The sequence below is a fragment of the Balaenoptera musculus genome, chromosome 12 (genome assembly GCF_009873245.2).
Source record: "Balaenoptera musculus isolate JJ_BM4_2016_0621 chromosome 12, mBalMus1.pri.v3, whole genome shotgun sequence".
Taxonomy (NCBI): domain Eukaryota; kingdom Metazoa; phylum Chordata; class Mammalia; order Artiodactyla; family Balaenopteridae; genus Balaenoptera; species Balaenoptera musculus.
Window position 1 is genome coordinate 43,828,595 of NC_045796.1, and position 22,569 is coordinate 43,851,163.

At 43.7% G+C, this 22,569-nt stretch overlaps 1 protein-coding gene across 1 annotated transcript in view; it reads right to left on the reverse strand.

Annotated features, from left to right (window-relative positions):
- SLC35F1 (solute carrier family 35 member F1) overlaps nucleotides 1-22,086 on the reverse strand; it is a 399,640-nt gene extending 377,554 nt beyond the window's left edge. The window contains exon 1 of the mRNA XM_036872250.1: nucleotides 21,510-22,086. Coding sequence (XP_036728145.1) covers nucleotides 21,510-21,682 — 173 coding nt within the window. The 5' untranslated portion in view covers nucleotides 21,683-22,086. The remainder of the gene's footprint in view (nucleotides 1-21,509) is intronic.
- Between the last annotated feature and the right edge of the window lie 483 nt (nucleotides 22,087-22,569).

Sequence of the window (22,569 nt, forward strand, 5' to 3'; positions counted from 1 at the left end):
GTTTTCACCAACTGATCTGGAGGGGATTTGTTTGTTTTTAAGCAATGCACAGAGAATACTGATTGGCCCTTCCCTAACTAATATGTACTGACATCTGAAATTCTAAGCCAAGGCTCTTGGTCCAGGGATTGATGCAGACTGAGGGAGCTGGAAGCAGCGCATTGTCTCCAGTGATGCAGAGAAACTCCCTCCGTGTACAGCAGGGAGCAGTGCCCACCGGCCATCTCCTTCCTCCGCCCGCCCTCTGCGAAGGGCATTTCCGTCTTCTCTCTTACTGACTGCCCCTTCACTGTAGGGCCAGGTTCTATGCTAAGCACTTTGTATATTTTGTCTTGATTATTCTTTCCCACAATCCCCTTTTCTACTCAGAAAACACTCACAAAGCAGCATGCTTCTGGAATGGAAGGGATGAAAGTTACATATTTCGGATAAAATGGAAGTAGACAGAAACCCTGCCAAATGCTTCTTAAAGGCTGCAACACCTGCAGACTAAAAATAGCAGCTCACGCAGCCCAAGGAAAGAATCCATTCTTTTCTTTCAAACTCTGGCTTCAGAAATCTATCTCCATGAATCAGTTCGTCAGCCATTGATTAGCTTCTCTAATTAGCTTCTCTAATGACTGTAAGAAAATACAAGGCTGCTTTGTAGGTGGCAAATGGAGGGAACTCAATCGGGCATGTGCCTAGACCTCAGGCAGAAATTCTGGGCCCAGAATTTCGAAGCTTGGTAAAAGCACATCCATCTCTTCATTCATTCATTCATTCAACAAATACTTGTTGACCACAGTAGCTACTATATGGCAGCTGTTCTACATGATTAAAAACAAAAAAAGTGGACAAAAGCCCCCACCCTAAAGAAATACACCTGCTTTCATCTAAGCTTCCAGCTGTGTATCTGCAGAGTATCGTCACTACAGAGAGAAACCACAGGTCCTTCTGGAAGCCCTTGCTCCCAGCATCTCCCAAGACCAAAGTAACTTCTCTCCCCGCCCTGTGAATTCAATAGCCCTTCTCTACTCTTCTCCTTAGACAAAAATAAGCACACTTTCTATTTATCTTTTTCTGTCTTGATTTCTATTCCTTCTCCTTCCAAGAGCAAGGATTATTAGAAATTTTTTGCCTACACAATAAATATAAATCCTTCTCCCAAAGAAAACATGATAGCACCATAGTTATACTTGCTTTGTGATTTTCATGTGACTCTCAACTCCCAGACTACAAAGGAACTCAGATAGAAAACTCTTCCACTGCCACTGTTCTTCTGCCTCTTCCTTACACATTTATTCATTATTATAATGACTAACATGTTTCAGGCATGGCGCCCAGAGCTATCAATATATTATCTTATTTAATCCTCTTCAGTGACCCCATGAGGTAGGTGTTCTTATCATATTTTCACAGATAATGAAACAAAAACTCAGAGTTTAGGTAACTTGCCTGACAAAAAATTCGAATACACCTACCACCAAACCCGATTCACGTTCTCTTATGTACGAATTACAATCAAAACCCATGGTTTTAGAAAGGAAAGGTTAAGAGTACATCATAACTCCACATTTCGCCTCTGCAACCATCTCCTGGCTGGGCTCCTTGAAACCAGTCTTGCTATCCTCAAATGTATTGTTTATACTGCAGGCAGCCAGAGCTTATGAAAGTGTACATTGGTCGTGTTATTCTTCTGCTTAGAGTCTCCACTACCGCTCAGTGCTCTTAAGATAAAGCACACATAACTTAATAAACTTCCAAAGCTCTGCCTGGTGCCTACCTGCTGCTCCAGCCTCTAACACCTCGCTACCTCTCACACACAGCTTCAGCCTTTGGAACTGATTTCATTGCCCGGAGCGCACAATGGTTCCACTCACAGTTTCATGATATGTTGTTTCCTCTGCCTAAAACTTCATTCCCTATAAACCCTCGCCACACACACACACACACACACACACACACACACACACACACACACACACACACTCCTCTCTTTATTCTAGCTAAGTCCTCCTCATTCTCCAGTCGTCGGCTTAACTGTCATACGCTCAGATGCCTTCCCCAGTCCCTTATATCAGGTGCCCCATGGTTCTCCCCTATACTCTGTGAGATCTTTCACGTACACAGTGCCTGGCACCAGCCTGGCACAAAGCAGGCTCGGAACAGATGCTTATCAAACAAGTGAATAAATGGATGATGTGGTGGGGGGAGCCTATCATCCAGCACTTCAGTCTCCTCAATATTTGTCTAATCCAGACCAGCTCGGGATTATCAAAGGTGCCACAGACTGGTATGGATAACCCATCACAAGAGCCCACTCCTTCTACCCTCTGTGCAACCACAAGCTGGGAAAACCAGCCCTTTACACCACAGACTGGAGCAAACCTGCCTCTGCTCTTTCTTGGCAGGTGTGTCCACACTGGAAAAGATGAAATGGCCCTGGCTGGCATTCACATTAGATCATCAGTTTCAAGGCAAAGAGAGAGAGATGTGTCTATCAGTTAAGGAAGTGCTCAGGTGCAGGTCAAACAAATCCCAACTCAACCCGGCCAAAACAGTTAGGATATCTATAACCTCACATGGTGAAAGTCCAGCGATAGAGCAAGCTCCAAGCATGTAGCACGGCAGTCAGTTGCTCAATATTACCTTCAAGGACTCAGGTACTCTCCCTCTTTCCACTCTGCTGTCCTCACCATCAGTGACATCCTAAGGCTGGTTTCCTTCCTGATCATAAGGTAGTTGACAGTAATATCCCATAGCAAGATGGCTGTTTCTGTGGTCAAATCCAGCAGAGAAAGAGGAATCTCTTCCCTCACCATCAAATGTAAGTCTTTCCCTTCTATCTGATTCGGCCAACGTAGGACCTGTGCCCACCCCAAGACCAACAACAATCTGCGGAAAAATGCCAAGAACTCATTGGCATATACAAACCATCTGGGGTAAGATGGATGGACTAATGAGGAAACCAACCGAGACTCTGGAGAACAAAATCTCCAATGCCAAGGACAGAAAAGAAAGAGTATACTCCTTCCCATCTAATGCAATTACTATATTTTTCTATTTGCAATGGCTCCTGAAGATGTCACATGGAAATACTCCCTATTCCTTTTGATTGTGTGGTTGTATTTCTTCTTGCTGACATTAGCTTCTCTTCAAGTTAATCATCTTCTTCTGCAGACATGCTTATGTTGAGTCAGCATTTAATATTTAGAGGCTTACTGCTTACAGCAGCTATAGAAACTGCTCCACTCAACCCTGCACAGAGGCAATACAAATGATATCAAGAATGTAAGCCAAATGACTTCATGACTCTTTTTTATGTAGGCAGATCTTTGGTAATATCACAAAGCGGAAGTTTCCATCACTCCACATTGGAGGAAACATCACACCTTAGTGATGCAACATAGGCTGGAGAGAGGAAAAGAAAGGCTGTCACAGTTACCAACCCTCTAGTACTGTCCTGTTCCCCAAAGGGTCACATTTGGGTGTTCTGGAACAGGAGTTTAAAAGCCAACTCATTTTTAGAAAAAAATAGGTATGCCAATGTCCATTCTATTCCAGTGCAGATAACTTGTCAAGTTATCCTGAGTCCATCTTTGCAGGGTTTATCTAAATATACTGAGGTATCTAATAATTCCCTGGTTGGAACTCTAATCCAGCACACAGGATCTTTAACTTTTAAACTCTCTGCATGGGCTATTTGCCTCCAGGACACAAGCACATGGAACCACTGCTGAAATGGCTGAGTTTTATTTAATTTTATTCTGAGGGACCAGCATATGAAGAAGAAAGACTATAGATATGCTTTAGAAATAAACATCACTTGATTTCTCAGAAGGTCTTCGGGTTTTATTGTCACGTATGATCACGTACCATAAGAACTGGACAGGGATGTAGTGACTGTATATTTCAAATGACTTGTCAAAATTCTCACAGCTGTCACATAGATGTATTCTCAAACATTTATTGACCAGCATGCCTCTGAAAGTCTTTGGGTGAAGTGGTGGCTGACCCCACTGGTGGAAAGTTCTGGACACACTTCAAAGACAACGAAGTTGATCTCTGGTGGTCTCCCTCACTTGTGTGTTCTTCTCTAGCCCAATATGTTTATAGCTGTCTAGTGGTACAATTTCCCCCTCTATAAAAATATGCCCAGTGTCCCATGTTCCAAAGCCACCTTCAAGCAATGCTCCATCCTTCCTTGTGACTAATTTCAGCTCCTAAGAGGAAAGCAATCTAATTGATTGACTGAAATAATAACTGATCAACTAGATTAAAACACACTTGCAAGCAGAGACCTAACTTTGTATGTTTGCATCTCTTAACCACACCTAGGACTGCTTTCCTTGAAGCAGACATACAAAGGATATAAATATAATCTTGTTTAATTTTCCCAAGGTGATGTATTTAAAGAAGAAATTTAACTCTAATTTCTAACTGGTATAAATTGTTTAGGAAAATATTTATGAACAGGAATCAGATATGTTCTCCCTTCTCCTCACTTACTTTGAGCTAGGACCTTACCATATGACTCTCTTACCTTTCTTTCCCCAAACCACCATAAGTACACACCATTAATTCATTACACAAGTATTATCAACATTATAATGCCCAAGGGCTATGCTGGGCACTGGGCAAAAAGCACTAATCAAACCAGACATGGGCCCTACTTTCACATACTCTTCTTGGCAATTAGTTTTCTTCTTCCCTATGTTTTCCTGGGCTTTTTACCTGCCAGTGATGATGATGATGATGACGATACTAATACTAATGCTAATAACAATAATAAAATTTTGAGTAGGACTTTCTATATGTCAGATGCTAAGTGCCATATATATATGTGTATATATACATATATACACAGTCTTTTAGTCCTCACAACAACGTGGAAAAAGATAAGAAATTGAGGTCCCCAAGATCAGAGCACTCAGATGCTAAAGTAGGCAGTCTAGCCCTGTTCTTAACCACTGTTGTTTATAATGAGCTTAAAATGACTTCTATTTTTATTTCTACAACTGATTATCCCACAGGAAATTTCTTGGCAGAGAGAATTTAAAACTTCTGGGAAATAGAATCGATAGAAATGTGTGTTGAGTTTTAAAGTATGAGTAGGACTTATGTATCACACCTAGTGTTTCCCCAACCCTGGCACCATTCAAATTATCCTTCTATACTTTTTCTACATCCCCTACCTTTACATAGATCGATTTTAAAAAAACTGAAACTAAAATTTATTGAGTACCAACTCTGTCCCAGGCTCTATGACACACATTATTTGAGAAAATAAAATCAGAGAATATCAATTTGCTGAAAATAATCTCTTTTTTGAAGGGGTCTCTAGCAGGTCATTTGCCCCGTCACTCAGCAAATATTTATTGAGCACTTACTTCATGCTGAGTTCTATGTAAGATGTTGGGTACAGAACACCCTTGTGGACTTACAACACATTGGGAGAGTTCAGACAAGAAAATAATGTAGAGTGTGAAATGATAGAAAATAGCCAGCACATGGAATGGGGCATCTAACCCAGACTTTGGGGGTCGAGGGTCAGATATCAAGGTTTTCAGATGCATTGGTGCCTTTGTGTTTTGGCTGAAGAGTTATAATGTCTCATACACTGAGCTTCTATATCAGTTTATCTTTAGACTGTACTCTGAAGCACTCATAGCACCGCCTAAGAGCACCTGAAAATTGAGGGTCAGGGCTTTATAATGTCATTCACTGCTTTACTTTATTCATTTCTGAAGTTCAAAATATTTCCACAGAGAACACTAATAGTTCTCCAAAGTGGGAATTTTGACATGGAATGAAGGTGCCTTTGATTCGTTCACACGTCACATGGCGTCTGGGACTTTTTTTTCTTTGTTTGTTCACTTGTTTCCCTAAGAAGGGACAGGAATCAACATTTTAAGCCTTATGGAGCCAATTACTTTAATGGTTAAAATAGCAGAGAATATTAGAAATCCAAGGCTAGCTCTGCAGGGCTCCTCCACCCCAAGCATTCCATTTCCTTCTGCCTTTCACTTTGAAATGCCTTTGCTTCTTGTATGTGTCTTAACCTCCCCCAACACCAAGAGTGTGGGGTAAATAATAGCAGACTGCAGAAATTTCTTTTTTAGAAAAAGTGTGCACTACAGACTCTGGCTCCTTTACCTCCTACTCCAGGAACCACTAAAAAGGAAGAGAATAGTCAGGTTCCTAAATCCAATGAACTGCTTTCTAGCTGTAACAAGGGAAAACAGGGAGAGGACATTTTTGTTGTTGTATCTCAATTCACCAATCTACAGCCCGACCAACTGCAGTCGTGGTCCTGCAGGCCATCCACACACATTCCCACCTGCATATTTTTCATTTCTTCAACAAACTAATATCCAAAAGGAGCAGTCTGATATCCATTGTTATAAATGCTTTGGACCGTGCTTTTCTTCCATCATCTTCAAAGGCATACTCTCAGGTTGCAATGAACTTTGGAGCTAAGGAGGTAATAATTATGGTCTCATCACATTGGATGCAGATGAGTCCACTTATCAGCATTAGAACTGCATATGATCAATTTTCTAAAACCAGTGCAAGCAAGCACCTTCTTGCTTACACTTCTTTAGGCTTACACTGGGGAAGGTCAATCCAAAATGCAGGGACCCCATTAGCAGCAGGAAATAAATTGGAAGCATTACGAAAAAGAACTAAAAAAAATAAAGAAGTATTTTGCCTGAAAAGCACTAAAATCACGCAAACTGTTAGAACAGGTAAAAAAAAGATACATTTTTAAAATATTTTTATTGCATATATACAATATGTACAATATTTATACTATATATTTTATATTGTATATATATAACAAAATTTACCATTTTAACCATTTTTATATGTAGAGTTCTGTGGCATTAAGTACATTCACGATGTTGTACAATCATTACCTCCATATATTTCCAGAAATTTTTCATCATCCAAAAAGAAGCTCTATAAAAAAAGGATACATTTTTTAAGTCAAGTCACTGGACTCGTTACCACTTGGAACTGAAGGGTTGTAATGAAACCATATATGGCTCAAGGAAAGGGAGGGGGTGGGGGGAAGGCGGAATCTTTATGTGGTGGCTTGTTCTACAGTTGTATTCACACATTCAGATATAGCTAGCTCACAGGTAATTTCACACTGAATATTTTTGTTTTCTTAAGTGATACCAATTCAATGTGGTTCCTAAGTAAAAATTAAACACATTAAAAATAGAGCATTCTCCTTGAACCAACTCTGAGCCAAAAAAAACATGGTAAGGAAAGTTGAGGGCTGTCTTCAAAGAAGGAAAACAAACTATTCCAAATGGAAAAACTATTCTCTTTCAATGTGCGTGTGTGTCTGAGTGTGTGTGTGTGTCAGAGAGAAACAGAGCAAGGTAGAAAGAGACAGATGGATAAACAGACAAAGATTCATTACAAATAATACCTAATATACACTATTTGAGAAATAATGTATATAATAGATATTATATTTAAATATTTATATAGCCCCAAAAAGATACAGAAATTAAAAGTAGGAGATAAAGAAAAGGTCAAGGTACCATGGATTGATGTCTTCCTTGGTCTGTCTTATCTGGGAACTCATATTTCCCGAGACAGTAACAACCCTAGGGGTGTGCTGGTTACCCAATCTCTCCATCAGTAGAAGTAAACACACAACCTTTGTAAACACTGTGTCCTCCTATGCAAATTCAGCTTCAGGACAAGTTCCCTGACCCTGCTTCCAACCACATGGGTGCTCCTAACCCCTCCCAGCTAGCAATTCTGGAGCAATCACTGAATGGAATAACCAGAATGTGAAATTCATTCCAGCACTCACTGGGTGATGGTAGTTTTTGTTTGGTTGGTTTTCGTGATGTTTCAGACTTAACCCCGTAACTAGCTAAAAACTGACCTGTGCTATTTTCAAGGATAGCGTACCTCCTTTTGGACTGGCTTGAAGGCCACTCATCAAGCTTGGCATCACTGGAGGGACAACAGTTAGTTTTGTGAAGCTGTAAAAGTGCTTCCTAGCTCTCTGACTCCACACACCCTACCGAACAGCTCTCCCCCTTCCCATCCTCCGTCCCCCCCCCCCACCTCCCAGCCTCCCTGCTTTCAAGCAATCACCCCACCCTGGGACTTTCCACAGCTCCTCACCGCCCAGCAGCATTGGGAACGGTGTGTAGGGCTATCCGTGGAAGCAAGGGCTCCTCTGTGAGAGCGCAGTGTTTCTCTTGCCTGCGGCACGATCCAGATAAGGACAGAGGCTCCAGCCATCCCCGCGTCACAAAGAGCTCCTCTGATCCCCCTGGCATCTGGGCTTCCCCTCATTAGCACATAAAAGCTGCTCTGTGCCTTCCCTCTGAGCCGCTCTGTCTGTCCCACTGCCGGGCTCTATGGAGCCTTTTAGGCCCAAGCTCATTTTGAAACCTCCCCAGTTCAAGAGGCACTAACCCTTTCCCGAAACCTGTCAAACTCTCCTTTACAAACCGCAGGTACCGCCGAAGCAAACATCACTCTGAGAGGTGCAATCAGACTGCAGGGCAGATGCCTTCTGCCAAATTAGTCTTCCCAAGAAGAGGCGTTCTTAAAACAAAGCCAAAAATGTTTAAATATATCTAGCTTTCAAAAAAACGCAATACAATGAAGTAAAGCAGACTTGTGCCTTGTTCGTAGGTGGGTGGGTTCCACTTCAGACTCTGACCCGCAAGGCTCAGGAGGAAAACCACCGAGCTGAGCAGCGCCTGCATCCAAGTCCTCGGCGCGCTGAGGGCGCTCGTTAGCGCTTATCCCGGGCCTGCGACGGCACAAAGCCACGAGAACCCGGGCTCGCATTTCAATTTTGTGACCAGGATAACGAATGCAGAGTGCTTGGCAGCTTTCCAAGCCGTCTCCCAGATGTTATGTCATTTAAAAATCCCCAAAATGCAATGGGAAATGAAGGGCTAGGATGATTTTAACCAGTTTACAAATGAGAATATTGAGGTCCCCGAAAAACGGAAGTCAGTTCCCTGAGACAGAACATCTCACATTTCACATTCTGAAGGGGACATCATCATTCCAGGGGCCCAGACACAAAATCTCCAAGGGACGTTTAATTCCCTCTTCTCTCTCTCACACCCCACTCCCAAGTATAATCAGGACCGAAATCCTCCTGAGCGCCCCTAAATACGCCCTGCACTAATATCCTGACGTCTTCACAGCTGAATCCACTGACGGTTCTCGCATGCCTTGTCACCAGGGCCCAGATCTGTTTCTGAGTTAACCCTTTCCCAGACAGACTCTAAACAGCAGTAGCTTCTTTCTGCCCATCACACTGCTCACCGCCTCCTCATCACAAATGTCAAAAAAGCGCATAGCTCTGCCCTTACATCCTACGATACTTCTCTTGTGTGTCTCCTTTCTGACTCTTCAAAATGTCTATTTCCACTTCTCTCTGTACAAATGTCCTACACCCCTCCCCCACTACCCAGCACCTTCATTCTTAATTGATAGGATGACCTCAGAGTTCACAGAAAAAGAAAAGCCACCAGACAAGAATCACCTTTTATTCTCACCGCCGAATCTACCAAATTACCTTCGTTTACACCCACGCTTTCTCCCCCCACCTCCTGGAGCATGGAGAGCGTCCTGGCTCCTCTCCAAGGTCAACCCCTCCCCCTGCACCTGGGATCCTACCATCTCAGCCTTCGCAAGGCCTTCCTCCTTCCTTTATCCCATTCCTTCCTGCATATGCAATTTTCCCCTCTCCACTGTATCTTTCCCATCAGCATACAGACCTTTTGTATTATGTCCTCTGTTAACAGACTCTCCCTTTACTCTGCTCCCGGTTAGAGGAAAACTTTTCAAAAGTTATGTTTTGAAACCCCCAGTTCACAGTCCCTCTCCAAACCGTTCCATCCAGGCCTCCATCGGCACCCACCACCTGAGCCTGCGCCTGTCTGCTGCCGGAACACTGATCATTTCTCCACCCTTCCCTTAGCTGATTACTCTCAGCACGTGCACTGCTTATTTCCTCCCTCTCAAAACACTTACTTCTCCAGGCTTCTGAACACCGTACTCTCCAGTTTTCCCTCCTGCTTCAGACCTCTCCTTCTCCGACTCCTTTGCTGGGTCCTCCTCCTCTGTTTGACTCGGAAGTTGATGCGCTCCCCAGAGTGACCCTGGGACCCCTTTTCTCCTCTATCGACACATTGTCCCCAGATGATCTTATCCAGGACCGCACCAATGACACCCAAATCCAAATCCCCAGCCCCTGATTTCTCCCTAAATCCCATACTCCAGCTATCATGTGACATTTCCACTGGACATCTCTAACTTAACTTGCCAGAAGTAAACTCTTGACTTTTTATCCACAAACATGTTCCTCTCCCTGTCTTTCCCATCTTGGACAAGGGCACCATCACTCACCCAGTTTCTCATGCCCCCAAACTGGAGTTTTTCTTTATCCATTTCCCTCAGCAGCCTCACCAAACCACACATCCAATCCCATGGACTCCATCTCCCAAGATGAATCGCTCCAAAACGCAATCATTTCTCTCCACCTCATTGCTACCCTCCAGTCCAAGCCTGCAACGTCTCTTTCCTCCTGGAGCCACTTACCTCTCCCGCAGTCCATTCTCCAACAGCAGCCAGGGTGGGCTTTTCAAAACATTAACCACATTACTCCTCTGCTTAAAACCTTTCAGTTGCTCCCCATCCCACTGAGAATAAAACACAAGTTCTTCTCCTGGCCTATGGGGCCCTAAAAGACCTCACGCCTGCCTCCCCCCACCCCACCCCAGCCCGTGATCTCCCCCCTCCCATGCTCCCCTCCTTCTTGCACTCCCTTACTTTCCGTCACTCTGCTGCTTGTTTCATCTCAGCATCCCCACCTGGAATGCACTGCCTCCTGACCCTCAAGTAGCCGGTTCCTTTTAGTCATTCCAATCTTAGCTTCAATGTTACCAGACAGGGAGAGGCCTCTTCTGACCACTCAAGTTAAAGTACCACCCGTTACCTCTCTGTCACATCGCCCCACTTTAATTCTCTGGAGAGTATTTAGCACAATGAGATATCTGTCTTATGTATGCGTTTATTGCCTGCCCCCAACTAGAACACAGTCTCCAGGAGAGTGGAGGCCTTTTATGTCTTGTTCCCTGCAGCTTCCCCAATATCTAGATGGTGCCTCTTAGCTGGCTCAGTAGTGATGGTGTTGAATGGCTGAAGAGTTCCTACTCTGTGCTCCTCAGAGCCTGAAGTAGAGCCATGCCAGTGGCCCTGCTGCTCATGCTGAACCCCCCTGTAACCCTGACCCTGCTTTCTGCACTCAGACCTAGAATCTGCTCTCTTTAACTTGAAGATCCTTGAAAAATAGCACTCTCCACTTATACCCCATTCCACAGACCTGCGATGCTGCGCTCTACCCCTTCTCATTGCTAAAGAGCTTCCCCGCCTAACATTCCAGGGGATCCCTTTAAGGTGGGCTGCGCTGTACTCCTTCTCATTGCTAAAGAGCTTCCCCGCCTAACATTCCAGGGGATCCCTTTAAGGTGGGCTGCGCTGTACCTCTTCTCATTGCTAAAGAGCTTCCCCGCCTAACATTCCAGGGGATCCCTTTAAGGTGGGAGCCCCAACCTAGCCTGTTGGGCTGAGTCCTTGATACTTAATGTAGCTATTGTCAGGCCTAACCTGCTGCCTCCACATTGCCAGCTGGGATGTACAGATTTCCAGGGCCATGACTAGCACCATCCTAATGCTACCACTATGAGGACCCCCTACCCCATGATTAGATGCACTTCCAGAATCCAGACTCGCTGTTGCTCCCTCTTGGATACTGGACTGGGACCAGTGCTTCTCAAACTATCTGTTATAAAATATTGGTTCTTTTTTTTCAATTCACTGAAGACAATTCTTTTGTAAAATACAATTCAAAAAATCAACTACTAGAAAAATAAAATGGCAAAAAACCAAAAATTAAAATACATGACCCGATATTTTAGTATTAGAAAAAAAATCATGAAAGTACTCTGTCAAGTTGCTATAGCTATTTCTAATGCTTACTCTTGATTTCTGTTCTCCTCACAGTCTGGTTACACAATCTGTGAATCTACACAGGTCCACAGACCACTGAGTAGCTGGCTAAGGTCCTCCAGCTGCCTGTCTAGTTCAGGTAACACCCTAGGTCTCTTCTGCCCTAGTGAGCAAATCCCTTCCTTGTAGCAAGTTTATCACCTTTCAGCAAACAAATATTAACCACCCACTACGTTGCAGACACTATGGAGTACCTTCTCAAAAATAATCTAATCTTCCTCTCTCTGACCCTGGTCCACACTCTGTTCAAATTACAGCACTTCCCTCTCCATCCTGGCTGCCTCCATCCCATTTAGACTCCTGTCTCCACTCCACTATATGGCTACAGTAGCCACCTAACTGACCCCTAAACCCTAGTCCATCCTCTGTCCATCTGTCCTACAGACTTTGTCCAAAATGTAATGTTCACGCACATCTCTGATCAAGTCCTTTCTCTACTCAATAACCTGCAAAAATAATAACCCACAGTCTAACTCATATTGGAGTGTCTAAAGCTTTCCATTATCTGACTCCATCCTGCAATTCTAGCCTTACTTCACTCTACTGCCTTTTTACCTACACAAAATATTGTCAAACTGGTCATTTAATCCTCCTCCAGTCTCTTACTCTATATTTGGTTCATCCTTTCTGTCATCCCCCTTCTTGCACATGTTCCTATCCTACCCATCTGCTATGGATCAAATGTTTATGTCCCCCCAAAATTTATGTGTTAAAGCCCAACTCCCCGGTGTAATAGTATTTGGAGGTGGAAACTTTGGAGGTATTAGATTTAGATGAGGTCATGCGGGTGAAGTCCCCATTATGAAATTAGTATCCTTATAAGATGAGAAAGGAGATCTCCTTCTCTCTCTTTCTCTCTCTGTCTCTTTCACTCTCACTCTCTCCCTCCACCATGTGTGGATACAAGAAGACAGCTGTCTGAAAGTCAAGAAGGCCCTCACCAGACACACAATCTGCCAGCACTCTGATCTCAGACTTCCCAGCCTCCAGAACTGTAAGAAATAAATGTCTGTTGTTTAAGCTGCCCAGTCTATGATATTTTGTTATAGCAGCCCAACCTAAGACACCATCTTTCAATGCCAGGGACAAATGCCATCCCTGAACCCTCCTGCCCTGTCTCCAGCCTAGTCTCTCCTTCCTCTGTAGTCTTATAAAAGCACTTAGCTGTGTGACCATAAAAATTGGTTTCCATATCTATAAAAAGATTTTTATGAGAATAACATATGATGTAAAATTTTATAATATAAAATGTATGCTTTTTAATGTAAAATTTAAGAATTTGAGTTACTGTCTAAATGCTCATTTTAATTCAAACACTCATAGGTTGTATCAAATTACATAGTAAAGCAATCGAGTCCTTCCAAATCACCCTCAATCTCTCTTACCTGCAATGCACAAACATGTCCCCAAGCTCCCTCAAAGTTGTGTATGCACTGTCAGAATGTAGATATTTTCAGGAAACTCTATTTTCTTGGGATATATGGCAATGACCTTGATAGGCTCTCCCTGAAATGGCAGGATGAGATCCAAGTCTGTTCTCCTTTTTCTTCTAACACTCTGAAAGTATATGAACATTAATGGCTATTCCTCCTTTGTTTAAAGTCCTAAGTGAAACAAATTGTATTGTATTCCTCAAGAAAGATCTGCCTCTTGACTCTGTGTAAATTTCAAGTAATTTTATTATGGGTTCAGTCTTCCTCTTGAGTAGTTTTCTTACAGGTGAAACAGCTAAATTATGGGGCTTTTTTTTGCATCTCTGTTAGATCAGCTTGAAAATCTAATCATTTTGATGTATGTTATCTTTATTTCTACTTTACTTAAATTGTCCCCTTGATAGATTATATTGAAAGGATAATAACAGTTAGAAACTCCGCCAATGGCACTCAAGGGTCCACGTCAGCCCATGACTGTCTGGTTCACCACTATGATCCAGCAGTGCCCAACATATAGTAAACACTTAATAAATACTCATTGAATAAATGACTGACTGATTGAATGAATGAGTGGACGAGGAAAAGAGAAACCAGTGAAGTATTTGTCTTACACAATGGATCAGTACCTTGTACTATCTCCAAGCCAGGAATGATTAGGAATTGTAGCCCTGTCACTCTATCTGGATATAATTAGCATGTTTTAGTTTTTAGCCTCCTTTATTTTTTTTTTTTTTACATCTTTATTGGAGTATAATTGCTTTACAATGGTGTGTTAGTTTCTGCTGTATAACAAAGTGAATCAGCTATATGTATACATATATCCTCATATCCCTTCCCTCTTGCGTCTCCCTCCCACCCTCCCTATCCCACCCCTCTAGGTGGTCACAAAGCACCAAGCTGATCTCCCTGTGCCATGCAGCTGCTTCTCACTAGCTATCTATTTTACATTTGGTAGTGTATATACGTCAATGCTACTCTCTCACTTCATCCCAGCTTACCCTCCACCCCCCCCCCGCCCCCGTATCCTCAAGTCCATTCTCTACGTCTGCGTCTTTATTTTTGTCCTGCCCCTAGGTTCATCAGAACCATTTTTTTTTTAGATTCCATATATATTTGTTAGCATACGGTATTTGTTTTTCTCTTTCTGACTTACTTCACTCTCTGTGTGACAGTCTCTAGGTCCATCCACCACACCACAAATAACTCAATTTCGTTTCTTTTTATGTTTAGCCTCCTTTAAATGTGTATTCAGTTGTACTAGAGTTCCCTAATTAATTTGTTAAAAGGGCAGGAATTGATGGTTCATAATATCAGAACTTGTAAAATGGTATGTAAGGTATTTTTTAACATCAAAGTCACATAGGTAAATTTTCTTGAGAGTTTAAAATTTAAATCTAGTAGAAAACAATATTTTTAAAAGTTTAATAATAGTATACTTAAACAAATTACATCACGTTGCCACCGATTGAGGCATGTCATTTTTCTAAGAAAATATTTTCTAAGACATATTTATTTTTATTGTTTTCCTTGCCATTTCCTGGGAAACTTCTTCTCAACTCTTGTACATTCAACTAGTGTCTGTATAAGACAGAATAAGTGCAATATGGATCGCATACAGGACAACTTATTTATATGATTCTAGCATCTAGGTATTTAGAAGCATACAATTAAGCATTATGCATAAAAATTCAGATTACAGATTATAATCATTCACTCTTAATAGCAGTACATATGCCAAGCTACCCAGTTAGATTTTGAGGTCCTTCAAGCCAAGAGTAATGTTTTGCTATGTATGTGTCCTCCAGAAGAGGACTCAGCACACAGAAAGTGATTAGGAACAAATGAATATAGAAACAATCAACAGAGTGAAAAAACAACCATTGGAATGGAAGAAAATATCTGCAAATCATATATCTGATAAGGGGTTAATATCCAGAATTTATAAAGAAGTCCTACAACTCAACAACAACAACAAAACCAAACAATCCAATTTTAAAATGAGCAAAGGATTTGAATAGACGTTTCTTCAAAGAAGATATACAAATGGCCAACAAGTATATGAAAAGATGCTCAAAATCAGTGATTATTAGGGAAATGTAAATCAAAACCACAATGAGATATCCCTTCACACCCATTAGGATGGCCGTTATCAAAAACAAACAAACACAGTGTTAGCAGGATGTGGAGATACTGGAACCCTTGTGCACTGTTGGTGAAAACGCAAAATGGTACCACTGCTATGAAAAATGGTATGGAGGTTCCTCAAAAAATTAAAAATAGAACAGATGATTCAGCAATCCCACTTCTGGTTATATAGCCTAAAAAAACTGAAAACAGGATCTTGAGGAGACATTTGCACATTCGTTTTCATTGCAGCTTTATTCACAATAGCCAAGAGATGGAAGTAACCTAAATGTCCATCAACAAGTGAATGGATAAAGAAAATGTGGTATTACACACACACACACACACACACACACACACACACACACAATGGAATATCATTTAGCCTTAGGAAATTCTGCCACTTGTGACAATGTGAATGAACCTTGAGGACATTATGCTAAATAAAATAAGCCAATTACAAAAAGACAAACACTGCATGATTCCATTTATATGAGGTATCTACAATAATCAAACTCTTAGAAACAGAAGGTAGAATGGTGGTTGCCAGGGCCAGTGGGGAAGGGAAAAGAGGAGTTGTTGTTCAATGAACACAGAGTTTCCGTTTTGCAAGATTAAAAAAATTCTAGAGGTCTGCTGCATAACGATGTGCATACAGTTAGCACTACTATACTGTATACTTAAAATGATTAAGATGGTAAATTTTATGTTATGTGGTTTCAGACCTTACATATATACACTAATATGTATAAAATGGACAACTAATAAGAACCTGCTGTATAAAATAATAAATAAAATAAAATTCAAAAATTTAAAGTAAAAAAAAAGAATAAATGAATGTATACATGTAGATGTTCATGTCACAGTCAAGAAATATGCCAAATAGTATGGGGTATTTTTCCATGTGTCTACTGGCATTTGACTTCCTAAGTATACTTTTTTAGAAACATAATCAAGAATTAATGTGTTTGAACAAGGTGCAGTGAATGCTCATTGGCCTGAACTCAAATGAATGAGAAAGCTAAACTAAAACCTGGTGGTGGTACTTTCACATGCTGCATTCTACTTTTATGAGAAATGGCAATTAAATAATAAATCAGCTCTTGCATTAAGTAACTTTAGAACTATATGGGCAGTCAACTCAATTTGCCATATTGTCTACATCTATAGCAGTGTACAGTAAAAACAGACATCTTTTATTATGGGCCTGAGGCACTGAAGGATCTTGAGAGAGTAAAAGGTCAAAGAAAAATTACATGAAGATAGGTCCATTTTCTTACACGTTACTTCCTTGGAAATGCACCATCTTTATCCAAGGTAAACCAAATATTCCTTTAATATGAACATTCAGCTTTCCAAGCTCCATGCAAAAAAATATACTGGATGATCTTCCAGTTTTATAATTTTGTCCTTTAGTTAAAAATAAATGTGTCCTTCAGACATCTTTTGTTTACTACTAATCTTAGAAATGTCTGTTTTTAATCACACCATGCTGTTCCATTTGGAATATTTTATATCAATTATCCTCATTACTGGTTGGTCTTCCCCTTTCATTCTGACATCTGTTAGAAGGAGTAGCTTGAGGAAGAGCCTCACTATCAATTTTTTAACAAAAGCCGTCCCATTTGATTAAAAAGGATCACCTAAATGATAATAGATGTCTTCATCAACTGTACCTAATAGTACAAGCATAACTCTGTTCCTAGCAGCCATTCTGTTGGTTCACCATGTTCTCTCCACCTTACTTAATAACTCAGAAAAGCTATATATACATACTGTCCCATCACATATGGTAACTTCCCACGTGGATATAGATTTTATGTAGGCTTGCTACCAACTCTCCTATGTATCCTCCTTAATGCTTTTTAGTTTTCAATTCAAAAAAGTTTCATAAATTTGAAAATTAAGGAAATAAATCAGAATGTACGTTAGAAATCAGCTAGTTTCAAGTCAAATGAATGGATGACCCAGAGTCACACTCGTGGTTCCATGCCAACGATTAAACATCCCCACCACAAGACACAAAAAGGCAGAAATGCCTTTATAACTTGAAACAACCCAATGTATCTCTTATTGGGAAGAAAGTGGGTCAAAACTTGAAATTCATGGTTATTTTTATTAAGATCTGAAACTAATATTCAAGTGGGAAAAGATAAATAAAACCGCACACAGGCAAAACATAAAACAAGCTATCACTCGTTTTCCACAAACATTTCGTAATGAAATCATTTTAGAGGAGAAAATCTTCAGATACTACATAGATTAGTATCTACTCCTATATGTTTCTAAGAAATCTACTAGTATCAGCAGTTCCTGTGAGAGGGTCATCAACTGTTGCCCTTGAAGTATTTTCTTTTTTGTCATATCTTGCTTGCCTGTGGCAGGGTAATAAATACTATCTCACACTCAAGAAATAAATGAAGAGGAGTTTGCCATAATTTCTTCCTTCTTTGAACCAAGACATTATTCTAAATCTTTGGGAATTAAAGAAGTAACAATCATCCCAGCATCTAAATCATCTTGTATTTCTTGCATCACACTGCCAAAACAATTTTGAACAGGACAGGGGAGAAGAATGTGACACATCCCATTAACTGGTAAAAAAAAAAATTATCTAGCACCTCCTCTTTCACCAAAATTATGGATACTATTATATTCTACTCTAATTGTTTTACAGGGAGTAGTCAATCAGTGAGATGCCCTATTTGTCATACAAAAAATGCAACCATCCAACTCAATAAGCCTTTAAAGAAAGGGGAAAGGATATGGAGATATACCGAGGAAATAAAATGATGCAGGACAATGTAAGGCAGATTGCATTAAGGTAATACTGCATTTTCATTCTAAGCTTCTTGAAAGACAGTACCTTTAATTATTAATCAGTACTTCTCCCTTTACCTGTTCCTCGGTAGGCAGGATACAGACAGCATATGTGTTTGCATTTCTTCCTCTGGGTTGGCAGGTAGCTATTGTTACAGGCTGTGACCAGCGGCAGGCAGTTCACCAGGCTTGCGCTGCTCACAGTCTGACACTCCACGTCCCAGTGCACCATCCTCAGTCTCTCAGCACCGCCCCTCTGGCCCAGTGGGATCCTCAGAGTAACTAACAGTGGTGCAATGCCCCACTCAGTCACTGAAGAGACGCTACTGGCCAGCTCATAGCACTAGAACGCTGCCAACAGTATATCTGCATGCCAAAAGTTAGAGGGATATTTTTCATATTGGCTCCAAACTTCCAGATTTCCAACCTCACTTTCTGCTAGCAGCTAAGTTGCTGCATGCCAGAGGTAGATGAAAGGAAACGATTGTCCAGAAGACAATTAGTTGATAGGGCAACGAAGGTGAAGGAAATACAAGTATTAAGGAAAGAGGAAGAGGAAAAGAAGAAAAAGAAGCAAAAAGGGATCTTTAGCTTTTAGAAAATGAACAAAGATGCTTATGATATGGCACCCAATGGGCCAGCCTTAAAGCCATTACTGACTAGTCCAACATACCTGGAGGGTTCAGACCAGAGGGGAGCCACACCTAAGTGCTGGCACAGGAACTCGAAAATTCCACTCCCGCCCCCCACCTCTTGCTTTTACACAGAGCCCAACTATTCAACAGCCACAACTAGTGCTGTCTCCTGTTGACATAATCCTGGAGCAAAAGCCAAGCCCATCAGCGTGCTAACGAAATTACTCCACCAGGATTTTTACACTTATTCTAATTTTTTTCAGTCTCCTTACCAAAGGCACTCCTTCTCCAAAGAAATATTTTCTTCTTATCCTTTAAGGATAAGGAAAGACCATTTACTTAATACAAAATATTACACTGAAAATTCTGAAGAACTTTGAAAGACAACCATGTTTCAGTTGAAATCTAAAGGCTATAACCCTTGGGTTCCATTCACAGATGTATCTGCCATGAAATGTCATGGACCCAACCTTTCAGTCTAAGTTCCTCCTCTATAAAACTCATGTCACAGATCACTGAAGGCTAGTAAAATACAACATTCTCCTCAGGATGTACCATGACTTCAATTAACTTGTGTACGATATTCCCACTGTCCTCCCTTAGACAACAGAACTTGGTTGAATAATGAATTCGTGTAAAGCTTTATACTTTCCCAAGTCTTTTCAGTATTACCTCATCTATTTCTCAAAACCATGATAAGAGAGGTAAGCCAAGTATAAAACACATTTTACAAATGAAGGAACCAAGAGCCATGGAGATGAACAGCTCTGCCCCAAGCCACGTGGCAAGTCAACGGCAGAGGAATGATGACAAACCAAGCCTCTCAGCTCCCACCTCAGTGCTCTTGTTATTCTGGACTCTAAGATCCACAAAACATCAAGAAATAACCTGCACAGAGTCAATAATAACTTACAATCAAGCAAAGATAAATGAACAGTGGCACCAGTTTTTTCTCAGTTTGATGAGGGAAATTAATAATTAACATATTCTGCATTAAATTTAAACAGCCAATGCCAAGTCATTTACAATTTTAAAAAATCACAGGTATTCAGAAAGGATAGGAAGCCCACATAATATGTACTGAGCCAGCATCTTCTTGATTTATTCTGCTCATTACCTTTTTTAGATGTAATATGTAATATTTTGGAAGGTGTTATTCTAAGCTACAAATCAAAGGAAAGTAAAGGCTTGAGTTTCTATTACCAACTCTTGTCTCACTTCAGAGTGGATTTCTTCTCGTTTGATAATAAATGGAAACACACGGAAGTACCCACAAGTAAGCTAATATACGTTAAGTCTTCACAAGTGACGACTCCTGAATGGTTTGGGATTTCATATGACTAAATTAAACCATACTCCGAAAATAAGGAGCTTTTCAAGCTTCTATTTCTGTACGTATTTTGTGCTCCCACTGGAGCTTTCAGCCCCAAGGAGCTCGAGGTGAATCCCTTGGGGGAATCTCGGCTACCCCAAAAGGGTGCCACACAGAAACCTGTATGAACAGAGCAACCTTAAGAGTTACCCCCAACAGATGCATCGAAAGGCACACACGCACCCAAATAAAAACACACACAACCGGTTCTCTATTCGATTTTTAAGTGTCAGCTCTTCAACCATTTCAAGTTACTTTAGTAGAAAAAGTCCCTTTCGCATCACGGCCGACTCAGGGGCGTCAGGGGGGGCCCCCATCTCACATCAACCCGGGTTCTCATCCTAAACGCCTCGTCCTTGATCCATCCACTGCGCAGATTCCAGCACTGGAGGCGCCGGCCGCCAGCGTTCGCCTCCTCTGGCTTCGACACAGCCAGGAGCCTCCTCCTCATACCCTTCCCGCAACATTTCTGCACTTTGCCTGGGTCTGACCCAGGCCTCTAGCCTCCCCATCCCCGCTCCCAGCCAGGAAGAGTCGGAGCCGCAACTGGGGCGCCGGGCGGGAGAAGTGGGTCCCCGCGCCGGCCGCCGGGGCTGTCGCCACTACCCCCATCTCCCGGCGAGGGGCTGGGATACCTCCGGGCGGAGCGCGAGGCCGGCGACTTCCACGCCATCCCCGCAGCCCTGCGCCTTCCCGCCTCCTCCCCGGCCACCCCCAGGTCCGCTCCGGCCCCCGAGCGCAAAGCTGGGGCCCGAGTGGGAGAGGGAAGCGAGGCGACACGCGTGTGCGAGGGTGTGAGCGCGGACAGACAGCAGCCAGGCTGGCGGAACCCCGCCTCTCCCCGAACTCCCGCCTCGGACCAGCCGGCGCCCGGGCGCCGCGGGGCTCCCCGCTCCGGGACAAAGCTGCCGCGGCCTCTCCGCCAGCGCGGGGCGCGCCGTCGCCCGCTCTCCTCAGTCTCCCCGGACGCGACTCCGTCCGTCCCAAAGGGCCTCCGGGCCGCCCGGGGAACGGAGGGGTCCCCGGGCCGGGCCCCCGCAGCCGCAGCCCCGCGCCCCCGCCGCCGCTCACCTGTTCAGCACTTTGCGGATCCTCTGGCGCACGCCGGCCCGGGAGGAGGCGGACAGGCTTCCGCCGCCGCCGCTGCCCTCGGCCGGCAGGTTCTCGATGGTGGTCACCACATGGTTCGGCGGGGCCGGCGGCGGCGGCTGCAGCTGCTGCTGCTGCGGCTCGGGGGGGATCATCGCGGCGGAGGCAGCGGCGCGGCGGTGATCAGAACGCTGCTGGGCGCATCGTGCGCCGGCTCCGGGCCCGGGAACGCGCGGAGGACTCTGCCGGGCGGCCGCGGCCCGGGGAGGTGGTGCTGCCTGCCAAGCGGCGAGGCGGGGAGGCACCCGCGGCTACGGCCGCCGCCGCCGCCACCCAGCCCGCCACTCACACCTCTCCAGTCCCAGTGCGCGCACCCTCGCTCCGCCGCCGCCGCCGCCGCCGCCTCCTGCCCCGGCTCTTCCCGAGCCGCGTCCCCCAGTCCCGGCACGCCCCGCGAAGTGGCCGTGAAGGGTGTCGCGCGGGGGCGCCGAGCGGCCGGTCGGCTTAGGAGACCCCAGAGGAGAGAGGGGATGGGGCTCCGGGCCTCGCCTTCTCTCCCGGTGCCCAGGTCTTCTCGGGGCGAGCGGCGGCAGTGGCGCTGGCGCCGCCTCAGCCGGTCCCCCGCTCGCTCGGAAAGCTGCCGTCTGTGTCTCACGGAGTGAGAGACCGGGAGTGAACCCAGAGAGCCTGGCGGGGGCGCAGCGGCGGCGGCGAAGGGGGGCCGGGCGGGGGACGCGCGCTCTGTTCTCGCCAGAGGGCGCTCCCGAGCTGCCTCGATGCCGCGACCCTCCCGTCCCCGGTCCACCAGAGGCCCACGGTCTGGGTTGCTGTGATTGTTTTCTTTTGGGGTTGTTGTTGTTTGTCTGTTTGTGGGTCCCCCCCCCGCCCCGGCTCGTGAGGTTGAGAATAGATCCTCCCTCTTTAGTTGGAGGGAACTCCCCTCTCCTGCCGAGATGCCGCGGAAACTAGCACCACTTTCCCAGGACAGCGACAGGATGCTGAGAAGGGCGCCGGCCCTGGATTACAAAGCCAAACTCGAGTA